Below are 19053 nucleotides of genomic sequence, written 5' to 3'. Positions count from 1 at the left end.
ATGTGCATGGTAGGGGATGAGGAAAGGGGAGGGTAGTACTTGGAATGTCAACACATTTTTTATTATTTTTATTTAGAAATATAAATCATTTGAAATAATAATAACCTAAAAGGCTTTTAATCCATCTTTAGCTGCCACATATGCCTCATATAAGTGAATGCTTGATGAAAAGAAGTTTAAAACCCACTGACCTGAGAGATATGACTATTGGGCAGCTACAAGTGATAGTCAATGATCTCCACTCACAAATAGAAAGTAAGTGATTTTTGTTTTAATTCATTGGTATTTTCCTTTTAATTGGCTATAGTACATTAACTTAGGTATGGGGAAAAGCGCAACATGTATGTTACCACAGGAAGAAAGTAAATCGTGTGTTCATTTTCATGTATTAACTTGAAAAATCATATTTGGCCGAACTTGTGTGGGCCTTAAACTCAGCTCACCGGCACTGCTGTCTGTATGTAATGTGATAATTTTTAAATGCCGCATCCAATCAATTCCAAAATTTCACTGACTGTTCTAGGCATCAGTAGGCAGAATCAGGGGCGGCTTTAGCTTTTTTACCGCCCCAAGCACGGCAGGCAGGCTGCCTTCAGCGGCATGCCTGTGGGAGGTCCCCGGTCCCGCGGCTTCAGCGTACCCACCACCGAATTGCCGCCGAATCCGCGTGACTGGTGGACCTCCCGCAGAAACACTGCCGAAGGCTGCCTGACTACCGCCCTCGCAGGGGCTGGCAGGACGCCCCTCCGCGGCTTGCCGCCCCAAGCACGCGCTTGGAGTGCTGGTGCCTGGAGCCGCCGCTGGGCAGAATCCTACTGATTTGGGGGGAAACCAAACAAGAGGGAAAACCGGGACACAGGGCCATCGGTTTTTAACACAGCCACAGCTTCAAGTACCTCTGCAACTGTATGTAGCTCAAACAACTGGTTGATGGCACCAATTAAGCCCTTTTAGCATAACAGTATTCCTATTTCAGCTCTGCAGATGCTCTCAATAGAGTTGAGACATGCTGACTTATCTCCCGGGCAGAAAGAATAATACTGGTTGGGAAGAATGGGGGCATGGCACAAAGCCTCTGGCACATGGTGGAGAATGGGGATCTGGGTATGAGGTAGGGGACACAGAGCCCCTGCTGGAGGAGAGATGGGAGGATCCTGGCACTTGAGGAAGAAGGAATAGGGATGCACACACAGGGAAATGGGGTGTGCACACAGAGCTGGGGCGCAGAGAGGAGATTGGGGACCCTACCATGTAGAACAGTGGGCAATGGGGGGGACACACAGAGTCCCAGGGAGAAGGAGGGGCTGGGGGAATTTCATGAGACCCTGAAACAGAGGGGGATAGGAGTGTGGCACACAGAGCTGGTTGTAGGGAAGAATGCAAGGAGCCCCTGGCGTGTGCAATGAGCTCAGCTTACACAAGCTACAAAGTGTGTGGCCTCCTAGCTATTCATATGATAAAACAATCCGAAGTTACATGATTAGTACAGTATAGCAGTAAGTAAAGTAACTTGGGCCATAATCAGCCCTGTTGATGAGGTCAGTGGAGTTGCACCTTAAACAAGTTTGATCCATTTGCTTAGGTGAAATGAGCAGTTCTTTGTGCATATGTAACAGGTTTGATATTTTAAAACTTACCGTATATACTCGTTCATAAGCTGAATTTTTTTTAGTAAAAAAGGGAAGCACCAGAGAAGGGGGTCGACTTATGAACGAGTATAGAGAGAGAGAGGTGGGAGACAGCCCCCCCTCCCCCCAACAGAGGGAGCAAGGAGAGGCAGCACAGCCAGCAGAGACAGAAAGGGAAGAGGTGGGGCCAGAATCTCTCCGCTTCTGGCCACGCTGCTCTCCCCCAGCCTCCAAAGCAGCTGCAGCTGTGCCGCTCGGCCCCACCCCGCAGAGCAGGCTGCAGCTGCGGCGCACTGCCCAGCCTGCCGGAGCAGCTCCAGCCAGGCCAGAGACATCCTCCCCTGGCCCTCCCCAGATAAGGTGGGAAGGGATGGGATCGGGAGAGTGTGGGAATCCCGGTCTAGGGATGGGGTCATGTGGGGGGTGGTTACAGGGGTTACTCCTCTGACCCCCAGCTTCTCCCCCCACACACACAAATTTCCCCACCAGTTGCTGTCCCAGCTCGTCAGGGTAAGCAGGTGGCGCGCTGGGACGCTTTGTTTACTTAGGATTACCTCTGTACCTGCAGACGCTCGAGGTAAACAAACCATCTCAGCCCACCAGCGGCTTATCCTGATGGCCCGGGCCAAAGTTGGCTGACCCCTGAATTATAGGATCGGCTTATGAACGGGTCATAAAATTTTTCGATTTTTACTTATCTATCTTGGGGGGGGGGGGTCGGCTTATAAATGAACCAGCTTATGATCGAGTATATACGGTAAGTTCTTGTTCCCTTCTGATCTATTTAGAGATATTCAATAGCCTGCGAGGCCCAATATTCCAAAGTGCTGAGCAGCTCCTGCAAGATCTGAAAACCAGGCTTCCCTGCATTTCAGAGAGAGTTGTGGGTTCTCAGCATCTTCCAGGCTTTTTAAAAATCATCTCTAAAACAATTACTGCTCCTCAGGCAGCACTGCTCCAGGGCTTAAGGGGGCATTGCAGATTAAATCTAGTTAATTAAAGCTAGCTTTAAAAACTAGCCATTTTTATTTTTTTGTATGGACATTGTTGCAGGGCAAGTGCATCCCCTCCCTCTTTGGACGGGACAAGGGCTGGGCGTTGTAGCCCCACGGTTAAGACCCCCTGACTCCCTTATCCTCAGGGCAGTATGGCCTAATGGACAAAGCCTATATGGTCATCTTTCCTCATGGAGCTAAGTGGCCTGGCGGCCAAAGTCAATATGTCTGCCCGTTCCCTCAGGGCAGTATGGCCCAATAGCCCAGGTCAATAAGACTGCCTTCCTCCACTGGACTGTGCAGCCTATTGGCCAGTAGGGGATGGGATGGAGCCCTGCGGGTGGCAAGTGTGCTCCCCATTGAGCCAGTGGGGAGCCTAACGAAACACGGCCACCCAGCACAATGACTAGTCCCCCTGAGCTACTTCTTACCCTTTCCCTTATGCAGTGGTCCGGGCATCTCCAGGATCTTTGGGCTCCTCTGCCTGTGCAGCTCCATCCTTCCTTGGGCATCTGCAGGTTCTTGGGTATCGGCTAGGGTCTCGGCGCCGCTAGGGTCTCGGCGCCGCTGGCTTCCACAGTCTGGGGCTTCCACAGCTCCCAGGCTGGAGCCTGCAAGGTGCATCCTCCCTCCTCAGCAGTCAGCCCAGCCTGAGCTGAGTTGCTCCCTTTTATACTGTTGCTCTAACTGGAGCATGCCCAGCAGGGGTGACAGGGCAGGACTTCCTCCACCCAGAGTGTGGGGCTAACCCTTTCTTGGCCAGTGCAGGGCAAATGCACCCCATCGCAGACGTATTTTTCTATTTCTCAAAATGTCTTTTTCTCTCCCATGTTGCAATGTCACAGTCATGCTGAAGGGCATAATGAGTGGAGTCCCGCAGGGATCAGTTCTGGGTCCGGTTCTGTTCAATATCTTCATCAATGATTTAGATAATGGAATACAGAGTACACTTATAAAGCTTGCGGATGATACCGAGCTGGGAGGGGGCTGCAAGTGCTTTGCAGGATGGGATTAAAATTAAAAATTATCTGGACAAACTGGAGAAATGCTCTGAAGTAAACAGGATAAAATTCAATACGGGAAATGCAAAGTACTCCACTTAGGAAGGAACAATACATACAAAATGTGAAATGACTGCCTAGGAAGAAGTACTGGGGAAAGGGATCTGGAGGTCATAGTGGACCACAAGCTGAATATGAGTCAGTAGTGTAACACTGTTGCAAAAAAAGCAAAATCATTCTGGGATGTATTAGTAGGAGGTTTGTAAGGAAGACACAAAGTCATTCTTCCGCTCTGCTCTGCACTGATTAGACCTCAACTGAAGTATTGTGTCCAATTCTGGGTGCCACATTTCAGGAAAGATGTGGACAAATTGGAGAAAGTCCAAAGAAGAGCAACAAAAATGATTAAAGGTCTAGAAAACATGACCTGTGAGGGAAGATTGAAAAAATTAGGTTTGTTAAGTTTGGAAAAGAGAAGACTGAGAGGGGACACAATAATAGTTTTCAAATACATATAAGGTTGTTACAAGGAGGAGGGAGAAGAATTGTTCTTCTTAACGTCTGAGGATAGGACAAGAAGCGATGGGATTAAATTGCACCAACCGAGGTTTAGGTTGGACATTAGGAAAAACTTTCTAACTGTCAGGGGGATGCCTGCGGATGCTCCACCGAAGCCGCGGGACCAGCAGACCCTCCGCAGGCATGTCTGCGGGAGGTCCACCGGAGCTGCCTGCCGCCCTCCCGCGGCACGCTGCCCCAAGCACGCGCTTGGCGCGCTGGGGTCTGGAGCCGGCCCTGACTGTCAGGAATGGTCTAGATAATACTTAGTCCTGCAGTGAGTGCAGGGGACTGGACTAGATGACCTCTCGAGGTTCCTTCCAGTCCTATGATTCTGTTTTAATGCATTAATAGTAAATAATTAATAAAACTGCATCACATACATTAGTGTGTGAAGAGTGTAATGTGTCCCCCCTTCCCCCAATCTCTCCTTGCTGTCTGATAGATACAGTTTTTCCCAAGGGATGTCCACCTCCCAGTGTTAAGAATTAATTAATTTTGGACTAGGGTTGTTGGGCACTGTACTGCTCCTTAGATTGTTGTGCTCGTTAATTACTGTCCTGGTGCTCTGCTGGGGATGCAAATGATTTTTCCCTGAAGTCCTGCAACAGAGGCTGCTGTTTCTGAGCAACCCTACTGGAATATTCGTTTTATATTCTAGGACATCAGTCAAGCTGTTTAGAACATATGTTGTGAATGGCACATAAAGGAGAGAATCAGTCAAAAATCAATTTTACTCTGATTCAGTTATTTTCGGTTTCTGAGCGGGACAATGGATCATTAGCAAAGCCACAACCTATATCACTAGATTTTTATTCTGAACATTTCATTCAGGCATCATTTTTATTCTTGACTGCTCCCTACCCAGGTCCCTTTCTGTTTACCGTTATCTGTTGAATTGTGGTGTGTTGCTTCTAGCTAGAAAGGCAGATTTTGTGTGTGCACACAAAGGAGGAGCAAGGCACTTTCCTTTGTGGTGTTTTCTGGATTAGCTAGCAGTCAGTCAGAAACACAGTAGTTCCCTACCACTCTCCAGAATGATTCACCATATCATTTTGCTGTATTAAGGAAGAACCTACCTGCACTCCATTCTGAATTGCAATGTATTTTATTCCAGGCAGAGCAGAACAAGCATCCTGTAACATTTATACAGTTACCCACTGTCACTTGTGTCACATTTTGGCTATATTTTTGCTTAGAATCACTACATTCCTTAACCTATAAGTAGAAATGATCCACAGGTTTTTGATTATAGGCTGCAAGAGGTCAGAAAGGCTGTTGTAGTGGCATTACCACAAATCTGCCACTGATTTCTTTTATTGAAGTATAGCTCTTTCATCTATCTGAGCTGTTTTGAAATACGGCCCTTTTTCTTCACACTGTTTCATTTCCATTCTTCTTTTTTAACAGAAAAGGTCTGTGTTCAGATCAGGATGCAGATTTTCTGGGCTACAGAACAGTGTCAGGCTTGCAGTTACGGCAGCATTGAGAAGGGGAGAGTTCCAGGAAGCTCGTTATGCTCTAGAGACATTTTCTTTTGGGATTACTTTAGGTTATTTTTTCACACACTTTTTCCTAATGAGTGATTTATTTTTTCTTAGTGGGTAGAGGCTACTCGGACCAAAAGTCTTTTTATACAGTTTATACAGTCTTCAAGTAGATGGATTAGCTAAAACCTAAAGTTTGAGTTGAGAGGATGCTACATTCAGTTATTTCATGAGACCTATAGTAGTTAAAAGTGCATATTTGTTTTAGCTCTATTAGTAATATAGATAATCACTACTTTTATTCCATTTTGTAATATGCTTCCTTTTATGGAGACCAAAACCTTAAGTAGGGAATCTTTCTGCTTCTCCATGTAAGCAGTTCTTTACTATATGCAACATAATGATTTAAGAGGAGCTAACAGATTCCCTAATCATTAATCCCTGGATCTATGATTGAATTTAATTATAAAATCCTTGTCTTTGGTACCAGGCTTGAATGAAGAATTGGTGCAGCTGCTTCTTATTCGAGATGAATTGCACACAGAGCAGGATGCAATGCTGGTAGACATTGAAGACTTGACCAGGTTAGTAAAATCTTCTGTTAAACACTGCTGCTAAGAATATTCTAAGTTTAATATACTTTCTGGTTTTTTGGAGCAATATTGGGTAGAATGCCAGGCCTAAAAGTTGGTGGTGATGGGTAAACCCTGTATCTGTAAGCTGTCACAGAGCAGCTGAAATGAACAAATCTTCCTTCTGCTAAATATCATATTGGATCACCAGTGTAAGCATTAAAAACTTAAGTTACCACTTTGATCCTCCATTACATATTTTTTATTGCAATTCATACCGTTATTTTGTGTGTTTTATTTAGAAATCTATATTAGAACCCACTGCCAAGGTAAGTGGGTGCTTTGAGCAATAAAAAAAATCAATTACAAATCGATACAGAATAATATTTAAGTAATTGCTGTCATTCACCAGATGAAGGTTCCTATTCTTGGACCCAATTCATGTCTAAAACTAAGCCACAATTTTCTCTAAAAGCACTCACAGTAAAATAAGTGGAACTTCAGAGACGATTACCGCTAGGAAATGGGAAACCTGGGTTAACTTTGGGGAGGAGCAGCAGGCTGGAGCCAGGGACTGTATTTCCTCAGGGCATGACTTTTAACCCTTTGGATATCTTTTTACACAGTGGTCTCCATCAGTGTTACATTTCTGCAACAGCAAAATAATTCAGCCACAGGCAATCCTAAAGATTTTCAGCAACTTTCTATTGAGAAATATCAACTAGCTGTCCAACTCCATATCCCTAGAGACCAAAATTTTGATGTTTTGCTTTACCAAGGTCTGGCACTGCCATTTCTGAAAGGTAGAGAATAGAAGCTAGTTAAGAAAAAATCTGCTTTGGTGCTGCCAGAAAGTTTTAATCGCAACACAGCAAAAAGGTTTTTTTTTAAAAAAAACCCATAGGATTTGTGTGGTACAGGCTAGATGAGGTAGACTTTGCAACCAGAAGGATTGCAAGGAGGTATAAGGATAATATTAAGCAGTGGATTGAGAGAAAACATACCAGAATACAGGCATCAAGTCAACTTAATCCATTGTCTCTGACATGTTTTAAGGGATATTTTTAACATGTATAATATTATGGCAGTTAATCTAACAGATTTTAAAAGTTTCTGCATAATAAAGATTAAAAAGATGTTGGATTATTTCCGGTGCATATTGGAGAGAGCTAGTATTTTCAGCACTGCAGCATTAAACTTCCCATGTAAAATTGTATGGGACGCCAAAAACATTTGTAATAGTTTTTAAAAATCTTTCTGAATAAACGTTTTTAAACAAATGTCTATTTTAAAATGATATTTTCAGAACTCCATTTTGATGATATGGAAAAGAGGGGGGAATGGTGTGAAATGTTTGATTTTGATTTTTTTAAGACCTTTTTGTTGCATTATATTTGGTTGAAATATAGTTAGCCACTACCTGGGAAAAGTTTTATCATAAATGATACGGTAATTGGAGTGTAGTTAAGTCAAATACCATCATTCAAAGTAGTTTACATGCCACCTATGGGTGCTTTTAAATATTGCAGTCCTGGCTCACCTCTGTTGCAATCACAAGTAAAGAAAGACTCCTCATTTAAAAATCTTGCATGTGCACAGTCACTATGTGGTAATTAACAGAATAACAGTAAAACTGAGGAGGATTCGGGGTTAGGAGTGGAGCTGAATAATTATAAAGTCTCCTTTCAGGCACATACAAGTAAATATCCGTTAGAGATCCCAAGTGCATTGTAACATAGCTTTATGCAAAATAACTGTTATGTGCCAGAGAATCTCCCATTTAAGTGAAAATTCTCTGCCTGGCCTTGGTCTGTTACATAGTTCCACCTTTTGGGGTTGAAGGATTTGCACAATAATAGATACTTGGTCTGCCCCTGCATGCTATCTCACAGTGAGTTCATTCAGAGCAGGATTCTGAGCTGTACAATTTGGGCATCTTCGCATTCATCCAGGCCCCCTCCAAGTCAGCAGCAGCACACCTGCCTGGGTGAACTTACAGGAAAGAGGGGTTGGAGTTGGCCTGTAGGCATTTCTCCCTATCATCATCAAACACGCATGGTCTTCTGAGAAGCGTTACACAAGCCACCGCGACCACGGCTGATGGCATTGTACAACCCACCTGCATCAGGGTTCTGGTGACCCAGCTCAGGTTCTGGACCTTGGTCTTCTGCCATGAGATGTTCAACCCCATAATGGGGGCGGCATCTTAGAAACTTTGAAAAGCAGGGCTGAAAGTCTCTGGCTTGTCCACAAGCAAGGCAGTGTCTTCAACATAGTCTTGGTCGGTGAACACTTTTTGACAAACCTTGATTCCGACGTGGAGTTGCAAGTCCTAATATCCATTGATAGCGCAACAGAATAGTGATGGGGTGAGAATACATCCCTACTGCACGTCTGAGGTTATGTAGAAATCCAGTGAAAACAGTTGACCAGCACGCACTCTCGCACTGGTACTGATGTGAAGATCGTGCACCAGATTTAGCAGAATATCTGATGTGCCAAGACCTTTTGGTGCAAACCGAAGTGCTGATCTGTCAGCTGAATCAAAAGCTGCTTTGATGTCTATATATGCGACATGAAGCAGGCAGTTAAATTCTCTGTGCAGCTCAGCCAGAAGCCAGGGAGTAAGGACAGCATCTGTTGTCAACCACTCATTAGTGAGATCTGATTGTCCACAGCAATGATGTCTGTTAAGGAGCGGCTGTATCCTACCAAGCAGAACACAAGCGCAGACCTTTCCAGGGACAGATAGCAATGAGATCAACCTGTAGTTCCTTCACTCAGTGTGAGATCCTTTACCCTAGTACTATGATGGCCATAGGCACCAACTTTCCCCGGTGCCGGTGGATGCTCGCGCCCCCCCTGGCCCTGCCACAACTCCACCCTGTTGTTGATCTTTTCTCATTACTTGAGCAGGGGCCCTTGTTAGGTGCTACCAACTGGAGACAGTCGCACTTGAGGCTCACATGAGCAGGGCTGACCACACCCTGAAGTAGAGCAGCTAATGCCTCTGCTACCCAGTACTTTGGGACAAACAGCAGTGGATTATCTAGTTGTGGTGGTTGGACAGTAATCAGTTCTGAGGGATCCTAGTAAGGAGTGCTGCTTGTGTTGTCAAATAATATTTAGGATGTTGTATGTACTTTTTGTTGTGATGGGTACTGCGGGAATATGAATTTGCACAATGATTTACACCACATTGTATACCTTGCAGTGTTTGCTTGGTGTTCTGTCTATTTCTTTTTCTGTGCTTCCAAAAGCATTTCAGCATTCTGAAAGCATTTTGCATCAGTAGTAAATGAAATTGTTTAAACGTTTGGAAGTGTCTTTGACATCTTCTATATCAGTGTATTTCGTTGTTACACTTCGTGATATTACTCTGTATAGTCATGTCACCAAAGGGCAAGGGATGCAGTGTCAACCCTAATTCCTGGCTAATTCCTCAGTGTGTCACACCGTCTAATTGTTCTGAAACTAACAAATTTACTTTCCTTGTGTGGGAGCAGGGAAAATGTTTGCAGGTTATATGATCCCAGGAGTTTCCTTTTAGTCTTTCCTCTTGACATGTATTGTACACTAGGTAACCAGACCAAGGTCATGAAAGAAATGTTACACTAAGATAATCTGAACACTGTAATATTTGATTGCTTAATATTCTCTTCATTGGGGAAGCCTTATTTAGGTTGAAGTATGTTTTAAGATGTTGAATAGTCTATTTAATTTTTCTTGGCAGTGAGTAACAGAGCTTTTTTTCCCCCTCCTCAGACATGCTGAAAGTCAGCAGAAGCACATGGCAGAGAAAATGCCAGCAAAATAAAGCAAGAAGCCATCGGAATAAGCAAACATTTATTTTGCTTCTATGGTTGTACAAATGCTGATGCTCAAGGTGGCGCACAAGAAAAGGAGTGTTAGTCATTGATAATGTCTGAAGCTTTATGTCCAGTGATTGGCCTCTGCTCCTTAATTTATTTTAATTTTTTACTTGTGCCACTAAATATCAGGCATTTTAGTAATATTATTACAAAAATGTACAGTACTTATAACATTGCAACCATGGATAAGAAGAAAAGGTAGTTTGCCTTTATTTTTGTTTGTTTAGAGATTTTAAGTTGAACAGTATTTTACCATTGACTACTTTTTATTCTTCACTGTAGTTTTAAACAAAGAAACTGTAATTGACGGTGCTATACAAGTGGAAAAAAAACAAAACAAAACAAAAAAAAATGCCTGCCTCGTAGTGAAATTGTAGCGTTCAGTAATATATGTATATTTTAATCAGTTTTCAACATTTTGTGAATGTTGACTACCTGACATTCATTTTTAGATGTGCTATTAACATTCAGTTGGATTCAGAGAGTTACCTTGAAAGTTTTATGTATAAATATGTAAAATAAAATTTAAAATTTTGTTTCATATGATGTCTTTTTGTTGACTAGTGGTTGACTTAGGTGTTGCACCAGTAATATATTCATCCTACTAAATGTGCAATTCCTAATTTCTCATCACCAGAAAGAGCCTTTTTTGCATATTGCATTTTACAAAAAAAAAAAAGAGAGAGAGAGAGAGAAAGGAGACAGGACCAGATTTTTGTAGATCTATTTATTTGTAAGTTCATAAAGTACATGTGACATGGACTTAGGATATTCTTATATATAGTATTCACTGGGAATCCTAATATCATGACTGTTGTTAGAATCAGCAGGCACATACAGTAGATGTTTTTATATTTTTAATGTCTGTGGCTAAATATTCAAATAACTCACCAACTGTCAAAAATATAAATGTGTCAAAATCTTAACACACTAAATGTATCATGTATGGTAATTAACCACTTCACTACCTTTTGGCTAAGATCACAGTGTCTTCATCAGTTTAGTATCTGCTACATCTGTCTGGGCAACAAGGACTGACTAGATAAACAAAATTCTCTTCAGTCTTTGATTTCTTTGATTTCATGCTGACATACCAGGTCAATCTATCCGTACCTAGTACTAGATAGACTGTAGCCAGCAGCTGAAATAACCTGTTTTGCATAATGTATATCTTTTACATTTTGCTTTAATTATTTTTTCTCTGAGGTGTGACAAATTTATCTTGAGCAAGGTTATGGCTGACGAATTATTCAGGATGCTTTAACAGAGCCATATGGTACATTAAAATTTCACCTCACATGAAGAATGTATTTTATAAAATTATTTATTTACATTTGTTTTGTCTCAGCAATTATGCAGTCCATAAATGAGGCACGAAAATGCTGCGGAGTTTGGTAGTTTTTTTTTAACAGAGTCCTACTATGTTGTAAGAAACTTCTCTTTGTGGCATAGGTGTAGTCTTCACGTGGCAGATGGCATTTGCTTTAGTATGGGGTAGATGGATCACACTTTCTAGCACTGATGTACATTCTGTATTTTATTATTAGAAAATATTTGCTGCTTTGCAGCTTTTCAAGAGGGAAGTGTTCACAGTTTTTCCTTTAAGTCTGGCAGGAAGAATGTCATTGCTCTGAATTTGCCACTACAGTTTTGTACTAAGTTGAAGTTAGCACAGGGGTTCTCAAACTAATCTGCGGATCCCTTCAGGAGGCATGTCATGCTAGTGAAGCATCTGTCAGTCTCCAGTTGATGATGTTCCCTGCCGTCTGTAGTCCAATCCAGGACTTTATTTTTAAACTGAATAAATGAAGCACACCTGGCTGCATCAGGATGCTCTCTGTCTGGTGTTGCTCTGGGTTCAAATATAGAGATGACACCTAAAGTGGAGAGAGAGCAAACACACAGGTGAATATGACCAAAGTGCAGATGAAAGCAGGTGCGGAAAGGCGCCAAGGAGAGATTTAGTACTAATAAGGGATTTTCAGAAGTGCTCAGTGTTGATATAACTGCTCCCACTAACTTCAGTGGAGCAGAGTTAGGCCAGCACTGTGTCCTTTTGAAAATCCCACCTGTAAACTCCTTCTATGCATCCAGAGATAGGGAGTAAATAGCACATGAAAAAAATGTGGGAATGTACTAAGAAGCTGATTTTCATTCTGTCTCCTTAATACTGTTCTGAGACTAGTTTTGCAAGTAACCAAAACTTGAATTGGGATTCGGAAATTGGAAGGGGGAAGTGTCCAGGAAAGAGCTCATCTCTATTTTAAGAAGTGATCCATAGCTTGTACAGAGTTTGAGAACCGCTGAGCTAGCCTATAGAATACATATAAAACAGGAATGTAAAATTAAGATTATTTATTTTGCTTTTTTTGAATCTATGCAGAAAAAATATTGTGGATGTTATTTCCCTGTATCTCTTGGTTGTCTTGACATTGTGTGTGCACTGTGGTTTCAACTATTTTTATATTTCTGCTTTGTAAAGTTTCATGTCTTCAGTGCTCTAAGGCCAAAACTATCAAATTTGGAGACCAGAATTAGGCACACAAATGTAGATACCTATTTATGTGGCCTGTTTTTCAGATGTGTTGAGCACCTGCAGTTTCTGTTAAAGACATTGGAGTTGTTGATGCTCAGCGTTTCTGAAAACCAGGCCATTTATTTATGTGCCTAACTGTGGATTTAAAGTGCTTGATTTAGAGGCCCCAAATTTGAAAACTTTGGGCTAAGCTAAATAAAATCAAACCAAATCCTGGTATGCTCTATTACTGTATGTGATAACATACAGTAATAAAGTTACATTAGCAACACCTCTCTCACATACCTTCATCTGTGATAAAGACTTTCAGATTATATAACACTACTGAGATGCTATAAGAAATGAATATGTGCAATGGAGACAAATATGTCTCATGAATAGTGTCATTGGATGAACCTCAAGGCCCAACTGAACATGTCTGGCAGTTCGACTGCAAGTGCTGCTGTGTTCTATGAGAAGCTGTACCTTCAGTCATTATGTATTGATTTATTATAAAGAATTAATTTCCTGCTAAGTGTAGCACTGAAGATTTAATGGGATCCCTTCCTGCAATATGCAAACACAAATCCTATTAAAAATAATTGGAGTCCCAAGCCTGTATCAAAGCAAGAATACATCCCTAAAAGGGATTTGCTGTTCAGTCCATTTGTTAGAGAACAGTGAACACCCACAACAGTGGTTAGACCCGAATGCTCCGTAAAGGGACAGTTTTTCCATGAAGCTCTAGAAAATACATTATTAAATGCAATCCCGGCCCTTGCACGTGAATGAACTAGATAAGTCAATAGGCCTTTTCCATCTGATTCACCCCATCCCTGCAAAGAGCATCAGTCTTCTTGGCTTTCAAAGGTGCAAAGTCCTGTGCTCTGTGTTCAGGCTCAGATCTTCCTATTTGAATGAGTCCCTCTCCCCATTCTCACCCAGAATTGGGGCATGGGGAAGACAGCTGCAGACATGGCACCATCTTTGGACTGCACCAAGAGTCCTTTGTGGAAACAGGGATTCATGTAGATGGTGGGAGTGCCAGTTGCATATAGTCTCCACCCTCTCCCACCAAATGGCAGGAAATGGGCTCAAAAGTTAATACAGCCAAAGCTGCAAATCTGCTATAATGGTTGTTCCAGGGATAAGAAAGTATGGGCTGTATCTGTCAGCATATGAAGCCAAGCTCTCTAGGGACAGATGAGGGGGCCCTAAACCTGAAGTTATGGAAAGGCCTTTGCATGGTTGGCTATGACATCCAGCCAGCCACTAGAGATCACAGATTCCGGCAGTCAGTCACCAACCCCAACCTCCATTTATTCTGCTTTTCAACAAATCCTGCCCCCATCTCCTAAACCTGATAATCTTGGGAAAGTGCAAGGTAGCCTTTGTGATGTTTCCCGCATTTCCCCCACCCACCTCAGTTCCCTCTGCAGGTTTTTAAAAGAAGGGGCAGCCAGATCTGAGTTATTTTTTGCTCAGTGCTCACTTAGACAATTCCCCTTGACTACAGAAAGGGCCAAATTCAGCCCTCATATGCTTGCCTGCATGTAGCTCCCATTAAATATACACAATCCATGCCACTCGTGAATCCAAGGGGAGGATTTGGAAAACATCTAAAGAGCTTTCTTCCAAATATGTGGTCCAGCATAGCAATGAGGCCTGCAATAGATAATTTAACTTGCACGGTTCTTCACAACAGCCATTCATTTCACAGCACAGCATGGCCAAGCATGCAGGCATCGGCTCCATTTTTTTTTTGTTTTGGTTCATTGCTGTGAAATAATTGGGACAGAGGTGAGCAATGGGCCTATCATGAATGAGGAATAATGCATTGTTTCAGGCAAGCAAAGGCTCACCAGTCCCAGGCCCAATGGTATATCAGCAACTGAGTGCAGCAGTTGGCTCATATTTATGATCCAGCGAGCTAGGGCCTGATTCTCTTCTCATTTTCTCCGGTATAAATCTGGGATAATGCCAATGAGATCAATGCCATTACATCAGTGCCAAACAGACACAAGTGAGAGGAAAACTGGGCCATGACCATACAGTCCAAATGCCAGGAAACCTTTGCCAGTGCTGTCAGAGCAGACAACAGTTGTGGCAAGATACATTTGCTTCTAGCCAAATGGCTTGTGGGACACTAAGGAGTTATAATACTGCCTGCATATTAAGGGTCATTTTCTGATCTCAGACATACCCTACTCTCCACTAGTTTCTATGGAGTTATGCTGTCTTTACAGCCAGGTAGGAGAGATCAGATCTGGCCTTCAGTCCTCTCTAGATTTCAGGGCACTTGAGACAGGAAGCCTAGACAAATTGGAGTTTGTTAACATGATAAGTGCCTTTAACTTGATAATGAAAAGTAGTGACATGTTTAGTCAATTAACCTGCTGTTTATTGTAACCAATATTTTTCCTGTTACATCTTTAGAAGTTTTTTTTTTCCTTTAACAAAAGAATATTGCTGGGTAATTGCATCTTTCTTGGATACCTGTCCAATGTACTTAAGTATTGTGCTGATGTGTATGATGACTGCTGTAGAATTAATGGATTAAATTACATTTTTAAAACAAGAGTTTCTGGTGAGTCTTTGAAACGTTAATACGTGTTCCATATCAGTGATCTCTTACCAAGACTTATGCAGTGGTTGCATGTTTATGCCTCTTTGTGGTCAGGAGGGGGATACCCAATGCCTTTACAGTGCTGGTCATTGTGTGCTTGGTGGGGGTTATTTTTTCTACATTAACCATTTAGCTGTCTAGCATAGCAGTTAGTTCTCATTTTTGGTTGATTTCATAGTAAAATATTTGTTTTAAAAAATGTTAAAAAGTGAACCAGGGTTTAAAGAAGAGGACAATTGTCATGTTTCAGCGAATGCCAAACAAAAAACAGTTCCCTCTTGGAGTCCGGGGGGGGGGGGGGGGCGAAGAAGGCCAAGAGGGCTTTAAATCACTTTTGCATCCTTCCCATCCTCCAGAGTCTGGAGAGGTCCACTGCATAATTTAGGCATTCGTAGAAACCTGGCCAAGTTACAGAATCCTCCCCAGGCTGATGGCATCTCAGCAGTACTGCAGCCCTGCCCTTTCACTAGGATTTTGAAAGGGGTTCACAGAAAGTAATTTTATGGCCCTCTTGTGCAAGGGAAATCCTCCCTCAGCCAGACTCAAGGATTTCAATAATAATTATATAGCACTTTACAAAGGAGGGCAGTATCATTATCCCCATTTTACTTCTACAGCCCAGCTACATCAATCCTGCTCTTCTACCTGGCATAAAGGGAACAGCCCAGGGGTGAGATTCTCTCCCCTGAAGTTCATAGCCTAATATAGTAAATAGAATAGTAGTATAGGTATGTCTGGCAGTTTCCTAATAGTACAACTTTACAGTGGCAACTCTGGAGAACCTGAGAAATGTAGATTCAGGGCTCATGCATGCTGGGGAACCTTTAACATGCACCGGCAGGGTCTATCTGGACCAGTTAATATGCAACATGTTGGTGTGCTTTAAAAATCAACCCCCCCCCACACACACACACCCATAGTGCACATTTCCACACCATATAGAAAATCCCTTACTCTAGATCAAAAATGTTCTTACATCTCTAATCTTTCGTGTTTCCTCAAAGCCAGCCTCAGTGCTCCTTTTGTTTCCTCCTCCCCCTGCTTTTATGGCTCTCCTTCCATGCAGTCCTCTGGACCTGGAAAGCCCTGCTCATCCCAGTTTTCATAGAGTGGTATGAGACCTCACCATCATTCAGTCCCCTCCCCTGCAAAAGCCCTCCTGCTATACCAGCTAGAAGAATTGAATTAATACAAATATACGTAATAAACAATAACGGAATGACCAAAGTGTGCACTGCCTGAACCAGGGGTGGGCAAACTTTTTGGCTTGAGGGCCACATTGGTGTTGCAAAACTAGATGGAGGGCCAGGTAGGGAAGGCTGTGCCTTCCCAAACAGCCTAGCCCCACCCCCCCACATTTGCCCCCTCCCACTTCCTGACTGCTCCCCTCAGAACTCCCGACCCATCCAACTCCCCCTGCTCCTTGTCCCCTAACTGCCCCCTCCCGGGACCCCCTGCCCCTAACTGCTCTCTGGGATCCCACTCCCTAGCCAACCCCTGCTCCCAGTCCCCTGATTGCCCCGACCCCATCCACACCCCTGACAGGCCCCATGCCTATCCAACACCCCCATTCCCTGTCCCTTGACCGCCCCGCACCCCCAAACCTCTGCCCCATTCAACCGCCCCCGGTCCCCTCACTGCCCCCTAGGGGTCCCCTGCCCCTCCTACAACCCCCCCCCCCCAGCCCCAGTCCACTTACCCCTTACCATGCCAAGCAGAGCAGCCTGTCTGGCTGCTGCGCCAGCTGGAGCCAGACATGCTGCCGCTCTGCTCAGCAGGAGCGCGCAGCTCTGCCACCCAGAGTGTTGTGGGGGTGGCTCTGTGAGGGAGCGGAGGAGAGGCCGGGGGCTAGCTTCCCCAGCTGGGAGCTCATGGGCCAGACAGAATGGTCCTGTGGCCCGGATGTGGCCCATGGACCATAGTTTGCCCACCTCTGGCCAAAACAGAGTAACTGTTTGCTCTTAGTGTCATAACTTTTATTCAGCTTCACCATATTGCTTCCCCTCCCTTTTCAAAAAAAAAAATCACTTGTAACGTCAGTTCTAAAATATAGTGTGTGACCTCTTCATAAGAGAACAACCTGGGCCTGGATTTCAAAAGTGACTAGCAATTTTGGGTGCTCAACTAAAGCCATCTTAAAGTGGCCTGAGTTTCAGAAGGGGCTGAGCACCAAGGCTGGCTCCAGCTTTTTTGCAAGCAGCAAAGAAAAAAAAAAAAAAGAAAAACCCGATTGAGCTGCCTCCGAATTGCCACCGAAGACTACGGCGGAGTGCTTCAGCTGCTGCTGAATTTCTGCTGAAGACCCGGCTGTGCCGCCCCAACAACAGACAGTCTGCCGCCCCCCTTCTAGTGGCTGCCCCAGGCACCTGCTTCCTTTGCTGGTGCCTGGAGCCGGCTCTGCTGAGCACCCAAAATCACTAGCTACTTTTTAAAATCTTGCATGTGCCTGTATATACATACATCCCTAGCATGCCGCCCACATTTTTGGGTCCTGCAGACCCAATTAATAGTTTTTATATTTACACTATGAATGGATTTGAGACCAGATTCTGGGCATCCAAACACCTAATTTACTCTTATCTGAAACTGTAAGAATTTCTAATGACACAATCCAAAATGAGTGATGCCAAGCTTGAGTGATTTGTTCATGTCCTTGAGCAACCGAGCTAGAATTACAGTTTAGGCTAACTCTGTCTGTTTTGTGGGTGTATATATAATTGTTGTGCTTTACCATTTTTTCCCAGTCTATAATCTCAGCTCCCACTTCCTGTGACATTTGTCCTCCATTTACTTTCAAGTTCTACTTTCCTTGTACCTTACAAGAAATGGAACATTAATTTGAACAAGGCACTGATTTTTTATTATATGTATTTTCTTATAACAGGCCACCTTCCTCTAGCTGTGTGCAATAGGACAGACTGTTCTTACGTCAGTAAAGCATCAAGACTAAGAAAATTACACAAAGTACCTAATATAGTTAGCAAAAAACATTTTTTTTAAATCACTCGATGTCCATAAGCACAAGGCTGTTCTATTAAAGCTGTAGTGGCTATCGGTCCTGAAAGCTCTTCACATCATGAGTCCTGCTTAGTTCAAAATACAGTCAACAGGGCCACTGTCTCAGCTATGCTCTATCCTTAGACAGGAGTTAATCCATCAGCAATGTTTCAGAAGTACTATTTCTGTTTTAAACATGTACAGAAAGTAGCACTGTAAATACCAAATCCTTAGATATAATTAAACTGTAGGTACAATTGGAGAAATATTATTGCAATGTGCAATTTTCTCTCTCTGATTTAGGTACTTATCTGGCCACACATCACTGTAATAGCTGAGCAATCTTTAATGTACTGATCCTCACTCTGTGAGTTAGGGCAGCGCTATTATTCCCATTTTACATATGGGAAACTGAGGTACAGAGGGACTAAGTGACATGCTTAGGGTCACACAGGATGTGTCTGGCACTGCAGGAACTGAACCCTGGTCTTGCACAACCCAGGCTATTGCACATGGTATGCGATACAGTCAGCTTGGGAAAATTGCCCTCCCTATGGGAAAACTCCAGTAGGAATCATCCATCTACTCATGATCAAGCCATGAGACCCAGCAGACCCTAGTCCTGCCTAGGCAGATGTGACTATGACTGTAGCTGTAATTTGTGCATGGCTAGATGTAGGCTTTATCTATACTTGGATAGTCAGACCAATTGATAAAAGATGTTAGACTTTGTTCGTGTGAATGTGTTACTTTCCTTGGGCTTCATGTGTTCCTAGAAGCACTAGACCTGAAATCAGTGGCA

General features: G+C 43.2%; 1 protein-coding gene across 5 annotated transcripts in view; it reads left to right on the top strand.

Moving 5' to 3' along the window:
* LOC120372166 (schwannomin-interacting protein 1) overlaps nt 1–15206 on the top strand; it is a 116301-nt gene extending 101095 nt beyond the window's left edge. For all 5 annotated transcript variants that reach the window (XM_039489001.1, XM_039488999.1, XM_039489003.1 and 2 more), the window contains 3 exons: nt 132–255; nt 6160–6253; nt 10007–15206. In XM_039489001.1, the coding sequence (XP_039344935.1) occupies nt 132–255; nt 6160–6253; nt 10007–10058 (270 nt within the window). In that variant the 3' untranslated portion in view covers nt 10059–15206. The remainder of the gene's footprint in view (nt 1–131; nt 256–6159; nt 6254–10006) is intronic.
* Nucleotides 15207–19053: the final 3847 nt, after the last annotated feature.

This window comes from Mauremys reevesii, linkage group 9 (assembly GCF_016161935.1).
Source record: "Mauremys reevesii isolate NIE-2019 linkage group 9, ASM1616193v1, whole genome shotgun sequence".
NCBI classification, from domain to species: domain Eukaryota; kingdom Metazoa; phylum Chordata; order Testudines; family Geoemydidae; genus Mauremys; species Mauremys reevesii.
The sequence above is the reverse complement of the archived record's forward strand: the minus strand, read 5'-3'. Positions and strand labels throughout refer to the sequence as shown.